The sequence below is a fragment of the Lichenostomus cassidix genome, chromosome Z (genome assembly GCF_008360975.1).
Source record: "Lichenostomus cassidix isolate B80296 chromosome Z, HeHo_3.0, whole genome shotgun sequence".
In the NCBI taxonomy this organism is placed as follows: domain Eukaryota; kingdom Metazoa; phylum Chordata; class Aves; order Passeriformes; family Meliphagidae; genus Lichenostomus; species Lichenostomus cassidix.
This window is the reverse complement of record NC_139511.1, coordinates 67,057,391-67,065,329: the sequence shown is the minus strand read 5'-3', so window position 1 is coordinate 67,065,329 and position 7,939 is coordinate 67,057,391. Positions and strand designations below refer to the sequence as shown.

Here is a 7,939-nt window from a genome sequence, read left to right as displayed (position 1 = left end):
GTGGTGGGGAGCAGCAGGTGGAAGCTGGAGACTTCAGCACAGCATTTCTCTGCCTGCATTTAATACAGAGAGGTTGTGGATAGGAGAGGAAATGCAGCAGTGCTCATAATTAATGTAAACACAGATCATCCTGTGATGTCCAGCTTGTATGCTCAGATACCAGCGCCTTCCCCATTCTCCTTGAAGCTTTGGTCTGACTTTCATCCCTTCACCCTTGCCCTATGGGGCGGAGCGAGGCTGCAGCCAAAAGAGGTTCATATATGGATCCTGGCACAGACGTGCTCAAAGAACTCTGCCCAGCTGCCAGTGAGCAAGCTGTCCCTGCAGAGCAAAGTGAGCCAGAGCCACAGGGCGGGCAGGCTGGGCTGCAGAGAGAGAGGAGGAGCTGCGGCCCTCAGCAAGATTCAACTGGGGTTTTTGTTGTTTGTAACTCTCTGTTTTATGAAATAATATTGCAGGTGTGAGCAGCTAGCTTGGGAAAGGACGCTGTGAACAGCTTCAAGCAGCACCTTGGATTGTCTCTTCACCAGCTGGAGGGAAAGAATTCAGCAGCAAAGTTTCTCACCAGGTGTTGAAGCTGCTAGGGGATAATGGACAGTGGGATTACCCACGACTCCAGAAAAAATGGCAACGATCCAAAGGGGGATGCCAAAAAAAGGCACTCGTCTGAAAATGTCACACTGGTGAAGCAGAAGTCGTCCAAGAAGAAGAAGAAGCTCAGGTGGGTTGCCATCGGGCTGGGTCTCATTGTCTTAGTTGCTGTGGTGGCGGGCGTGAGCTACTACGCGGTGTCCCAGCAGAAGGCGGAGCAGCTCAAGGTGGAGCGGGTGGACATGAGGGGAGATGGCTTCGACATCCGCAACCAGCAAGGGGAGGTGGTGTTCCGGCTGGCCTTCCGCTCGGGCAGCCTGGACCTGAAGTCGTGCTCCAAGGAGGCTGAGACCCTGAGTTGCTCGCGCTCAAGCCGGGGGCCATTCAAATTCTTCATCCAGATGGAGAAGCCCGAAGACACGGTGATGTGCTACCACGTGCACTGGGAGGAGCTGGCAGCTGGCCTGGCCGTGGAGCACACCATGTTCTGGGAGGATGCCCACTGGTATGGGGGCTCGGAGATGAGCATCCAGAGCTGGCCCATCCACTTTGCTGGTGACCAGGAGCCTGTGCCCTACGTGACTGGAGATGTTTGCGGCTTTCGTTACCCCTATGGCAGTGTTATGGAGCGCTACTGGCTCTCCTCCAAAGGGGCAGCCATCAGGATTGATGACTCCGTGCCCCTCCACCTGGGCTTCGATACCACTGAGAACGCCTTCCGCTTCCGGGCCCGCTATGAGGACTCTCCCTACCAGCCTCCGCAGGGCCAGCAGCCCTTCCCCGAGCTCAGCTACCACATCTGCGTGGGCTCTGATGTCACCTCCATCCACAAGTACATGTTGAGCAGGTACCTCAACAAGCCCTACAAGGTCCCTGATGAGAGTATCTTCCGATACCCCATCTGGTCCACTTGGGCTCTCTACAAAACAGATATAAACCAGGAAAAAGTTCTGAATTTAGCAAGAGACATTAAGAAGTACCGTTTTAGCTACAGCCACATAGAGATTGATGACAAGTACACCCAAGCCTATGGGGACTTTGACTTTGACCCCATCAAGTTCCCCAATGCAACAGAGATGTTTGCAAAACTGAGGGAAGATGGATTTAAGGTTACTCTGTGGGTTCATCCCTTTATACACGAAGATTCACCCAATTTTGAGGTGGGGAAGCAGCGTCAGCTGCTTGTCAAGCAGCCCTCAGGGCAGCAGCCAGCTCTGGTGCAGTGGTGGAATGGCATCGCGGGCGTTGTGGATGTCACCAACCCAGCAGCCCGGGAATGGTTCCAGAACGAACTGCGCCAGTTCCAACACAAGTATGGCATCGCGTCCTACAAGTTTGACGCGGGAGAGACGAGCTTTCTGCCTGAGCAGTTCAGCACCTTCCTCCCCCTGTCAGACCCCAGCATCTGGTCGCGACGCTACACTGAGATGGTCATCCTCTTCAATAATCTGGCTGAGGTGCGGGCAGGCTACCAATCACAGAATATCTCCTGCTTCTTCCGCATCGTTGATCGTGACTCCGTCTGGGGATATGATCTTGGCTTCAAGTCCATGATCCCTGCCGTGCTCACCTTCGGCTTGCTGGGGTACCCATTTGTACTGCCAGATATGATTGGAGGAAACTTCGTTGGCGACTTGACGGAGGGGGAAGCGGACAAGCCCAACCGGGAGCTGTTTGTGCGTTGGCTTGAGATGTCAGCCTTCATGCCCTCCATGCAGTTCTCCTTTCCACCCTGGCTCTACGATGAGGAGGTGGTGGAGATTTCGCGGAAGTTCACAGAGCTCCATGATTCACTGGTGACCCCGCTGCTGCTGGAGCTGGCAAAGGAGTCCATCAGCACAGGCGACCCCATCATCCGTCCCGTCTGGTGGATCTCGCCCCATGACAAGACTGCTCACCAGATCGACACCCAGTTCCTTGTTGGGAACACCCTCATGGTGGCCCCTGTGGTGGAGAAGGGCAAGCTTGTGCGCGATGTCTACCTGCCAGCAGGCAAGTGGCGCAGCTTCAGGGGGGAGCTGTTTGACAAGACGCCGGTACTGCTCACCAACTATCCCATTGCCCTGGATGAAGTTGCCTATTTCTTCTCAGTTTCCTAATAGGCTTCTTCATCAGCTTTGGAATAACCATACCTTATCTAGGACTTTCTAACAAATAATAACTCTAATTGCACATTTCATTTGAGACTGGGGTGGAGGAGGGGAATTAAATAGACTTCACGGTTCTTGGGGATAATGTTTTTTATTTGCGGATTGATAAATAAATAAAATAATAAATTTAATATATTTTAAAGGATTAAACACGATTTTAATAATTTTTAAAGTAGTGATATTCAGAATGAAATTTGAAGGAAACACTAAGCCCTCTCTTCTGTGTGGCAAAGTGTTCTACAATAACTTATTAAAATGTATTGGATGGGTGTGTTTGTCCCTGCTGTGTGACAAGTGTAATATATAGAAACACAATCTCTGCCCCTAATCTTTTCCCATCAAGAAATGCGATGCATTTTTCTTGTGTCTAAAGGCAATTACATGGACTCCTTTGTTACCCACTTTCACAGATGATCTCTGTTTTAGCTTACATGGAAGATATAACCAAAATGATGTATTCTATCACCATCTCCATAAGCTGTTAAAAACAGGTGTGGCAGTGTTCTTTATCTTCAGCATGACTCAGCCCTGATAACAATATGGGGGGGGTTGGGGGGGATGGGACTATCTCTGCTAATGGGCCTTCAAGGTCTCCAGGAATGACTCATAGAATTATATCATCCCATTGTGAGATGCCCTGCCCAGAAGGGAGGAACAGAACACTCCTACCTGCATATAAGCTGAGACTTTGGAACACTGAGGTACTTCTTCCACTGGATTTCCAGAGGAGAAGAGCTCAGGAGTCACCACTGGGCCTCCAAAGATAGACCAGATCTCTCTTCAGGATCACCACTTCAACCAGAACACATCCATCACTCCAACAGGACTGCAGTCACAATTCAGTTGCACTGCTATCACCACCCTGACCAAGACAGTAGCAGGTTGTATTCTGACTCTGTCAGTTTAAGCTGGTGTTTCTGTATTATTGCCTTTACTTTAAATTTTCCTATTAAATGGTAGTTCTGACTTGGAGTCTCTGTGTTGGTTTGAAAGCAAACCAGTAGGAGATCACAAGTCAAGATTGAAATTAAAAATAAGTGAAATAATACAAGGAAAAGCACTGACAAAGTCAGATACAACCTAACACCCTGTTAGGGTGGTAGTAGCAGTCCAACTGAAGTAGTCCAGTTGAAGCGGTGATCCTGTGAAGGTCTAGTCTCCAGCTGAAGATCCAGTGGTAGCTCTGGTCCTCTGGGAACCCAGTAGACAGGGCTAGCTCAGGCAGTTCCAGGGCCAGGTTATATCCAGTTGGGAACACCTGGCTCCTCCCTCCTCGGCAGAGCATCTCACAATGGGATGAGATAAGTCCATGAGTCACACGGTGGGTCCCTGATGGCCCATTGCCTGTCATGCGGGTGGGTCATTAGCAAGTGATAATAGCTAACGGATGGCCCATTGCCTGTCATCCGGAGTGGGTGATAGCAGCTAATGGCCCACAGCTGGTGGTAATAGAATACTTAACTACATCAATATTGCAACCTAGGACAGTATCCACCCCTTATTCTATTACCATCTACACAGTTCTCACTTAAGATAAGGTCTCCTTGTGGGACACAATGGGTTTCTCCATCTGCCTGCATCACCCACCAAGTATAACCAGGTCCTTGGGCAAAAACCACTCCACGGATGGGTTTGCCTTTCCCTGAGGTGGGACTAATCCAAACAGTCTTTCCTAAAAAACCTCTTACATGTACCACAGGGACTTTATCTCCATCCACTGTGTGCAAAGGTTCGGACTCGGCAGGACCAGCTCGATTGATAGAACCCCTTGTGTTAACCATCCAGGTGGCCTTTGCTAAGTTCAGTTCCCAATTTTTGAAGGTTCCCCCGCCAAGTGCCTTCAAAGTTGTCTTAAGTAGTCAGTTGCACCGTTCAACTTTCCCGGCAGCTGGTGCATGATAGGGGATGTGGTATATCCATTCAATTCCGTGTTCTCTAGCCCAGGTGCTTATGAGGCCATTCTTGAAATGGGTTCCATTGTCAGACTCAATTCTCTCAGGGGTACCATGTCTCCACAGGACTTGCTTTTCCAGACCCAAGATGGTGTTCCGGGCAGTAGCATGAGGCACAGGGTAGGTCTCTATCCATCCCGTGGTTGCTTCCACCATGGTCAACACGTAGCGCTTTCCTTGGCGGGTTTGGGGAAGTGTGATGTAGTCAACTTGCCATACTTCCCCATACCTGTACTTTGACCATCGTCCACCATACCACAGAGGCTTCACCCGCTTGGCCTGTTTGATTGCAGCGCAAGTCTCACAGCTGTGGATGACCTGTGAGATGTTGTCCATGGTCAAGTCCACCCCTCGATCACGAGCCCACCTGTATGTCGCATCTCTCCCTTGATGACCAGAGGCATCATGGGCCCAACGAGCTAGAAATAATTCTCCTTTGTGCTGCCAGTCCAGATCCACCTGTGACACTTCCACCTTGGCAGCTCGGTCCACCTGCTCGTTGTAACGATGCTCTTCATTAGCCCGACTCTTAGGTACATGTGCATCCACGTGTCGAACTTTCACGGTCAGCTTTTCTGCCCGGGCGGCGATGTCCTGCCAAATCTCAGCGGCCCAGATGGGGTTTCCTCTGCGCTGCCAGTTAGCCTTTCTCCAGCGATCTAACCATCCCCATAGCGCGTTGGCTACCATCCAGGAGTCAGTGTAGAGATAGAGCCTTGGCCATTTCTCTCGTTCAGCAATATCCAAAGCCAGTTGGATGGCTTTAAGCTCTGCGACCTGGCTCGATCCACCTTGTCCCTCGGTAGCCTGTACAGCTTGTCGTGTGGGGCTCCATACTGCAGCTTTCCATTTCCGATCTGCGCCTACAATTCGGCAGGACCCATCGGTGAAGAGGGCATAGCGTCTTTCACTCTCCAGCAGCTCGTTATACGGGGGTGCTTCCTCGGCACGTGCTACTTGCTCCTCTACTTCTTCTGAAGATAATTTAAAAGTCTCACCTTCAGGCCAGTTTGTTATGATTTCCAGAATCCCAGGGCGATTCGGGTTTCCAATATGGGCGCGCTGTGTGATGAGGGCAATCCATTTGCTCCACGTGGCATCAGTGGCATGGTGAGTAGAGGGAACCCTTCCCTTGAACATCCACCCCAGCACTGGCAGTCGGGGTGCAAGGAGAAGTTGTGTTTCTGTGCCGATCACCTCTGAGGCGGCTTGGACTCCTTCGTGAGCTGCCAAGATTTCTTTCTCGGTGGGAGTGTAGTTGACTTCAGACCCTCTGTAACTTCGACTCCAGAATCCTAGTGGTCGACCTCGGGTCTCACCAGGCACCTTCTGCCAAAGGCTCCAGGACAGACCATGGCTCCCGGCTGCAGAGTAAAGCACATTCTTTACCTCTGGTCCTGTCCTGACTGGTCCAAGGGCTACCGCATGAGCGATCTCCTGTTTGATCTGGGTGAAGGCTTGCTGCTGTTCAGGGCCCCAGTGGAAATCGTTCTTCTTGCGGGTTATGAGGTAGAGAGGACTCACGATCTGGCTGTACTCAGGGATGTGCATTCTCCAAAAGCCTATGGTGCCTAGGAAGGCTTGCGTCTCCTTCTTGTTGGTTGGTGGAGACATCGCGATGATCTTATTGATGACCTCAGAAGGAATCTGACGCCGTCCATCTTGCCACTTTACTCCCAGGAACTGGATCTCTCGGGCAGGTCCCTTGACTTTGCTCTTCTTGATGGCGAAACCAGCTTCCAGGAGAATTTTGATGATTTTCTCTCCTTTCCCAAATACTTCCGTTGCTGTGTCCCCCCACACAATGATGTCATCAATATACTGCAGATGTTCTGGAGCCTCACCCTTTTCCAGTGCAGCCTGGATCAGTCCATGGCAGATGGTGGGACTGTGCTTCCACCCCTGGGGCAGTCGGTTCCATGTGTACTGCACACCTCTCCAGGTGAAAGCAAACTGAGGCCTGCACTCTGCTGCCAGAGGAATGGAGAAAAAGGCATTGGCAATATCAATGGTCGCATACCACTTTGCTGCCTTGGATTCCAGCTCGTACTGAAGTTCCAACATGTCCGGTACAGCAGCACTCAGTGGTGGTGTGACTTCATTCAGGCCACGGTAATCCACCGTCAGTCTCCATTCTTCACTGGACTTACGCACCGGCCATATAGGGCTGTTAAAGGGTGAGTGAGCCTTGCTGACCACCCCTTGGCTCTCAAGATCCCGAATCATCTTATGGATGGGGGCCACAGAGTCTCTGTCAGTGCGGTATTGCCGGCGATGCACTGTTGCTGTAGCAATTGGTACCCGCTGTTCTTCAATTCTCAGTAGTCCTACAGCAGATGGGTTGTCTGAGAGACCAGGCAGGCTATTCAGTTGTCTTATGTCTTCTGTCTCTACGGCTGCTATCCCAAAAGCCCAGCGATGTCCCTTTGGGTCTTTGAAATATCCACTCCTGAGATAATCTATGCCAAGGATGCATGGGGCGTCTGGACCAGTCACAATGGGGTGTTTCTGCCACTCGTTCCCAGTTAAACTCACTTCAGCTTCCAGTACAGTCAGCTGCTGGGATCCTCCTGTCACCCCAGAAATAGAAATGGATTCGGTCCCCACATACCTGGATGGCATCAGGGTGCATTGAGCGCCGGTGTCAACCAAAGCCGTGTATCTTTGTGGGTCAGACGTGCCAGGCCATCGGATCCACACAGTCCAATAGATCCGATTATCCCTTTCCTCTACCTGGCTAGAGGCAGGGCTCCTCTAATCCTGTTTTTGGTGCACGATGTTCTTCTCCCGTAAATGTGTTCCTGAGGTTCCTTCAAGAGGATCAGTCATATTATCCTTTCCATTCTGTCGGGGGTTCTGTCCACAAGAGACTGGGGCAGTGTTGTACCTAGATGAGCCTCCTGAAGTGGATGTTTCTGTTTTCAATTCATGTACCCGGGCTGCTAAGGTGGAGGTGGGTTTCCTATCCCACTTCCTCATGTCTTCCCCATGCTCTTGAAGGAAAAACCAGAGGTCACGTCATGGAGTTTGTTTTCTTTCCCTGACTGGAGTACGTCTGCTCCTGATGGCAGAGACTCGGGTTGGTTTTGGTGTGGCATGGAAAAATCTTTCTGTGAGCTCTTTCCTTAGTTTCTGATGGCTCTCTTCAATCAATCTCCGGACTTGCTCGGCCAGGTTTGTTTCTACCGATGAGACCTGGGTGCGTAGTGGGGCGGTGACAGTGTCCTCATAAATTCTCAGTTTGTT

General features: G+C 50.9%; 1 protein-coding gene across 1 annotated transcript; it reads left to right on the top strand.

The window, feature by feature from the left end:
• Positions 1-282: 282 nt before the first annotated feature.
• Positions 283-3,707, top strand: LOC146425165 (alpha-galactosidase MYORG-like). The gene has a single exon (XM_085042356.1). It carries the CDS (start codon positions 591-593, stop codon positions 2,688-2,690), a length of 2,100 nt encoding a protein of 699 aa, XP_084898482.1. The 5' UTR covers positions 283-590; the 3' UTR covers positions 2,691-3,707.
• The last annotated feature ends 4,232 nt before the right edge of the window (positions 3,708-7,939 follow it).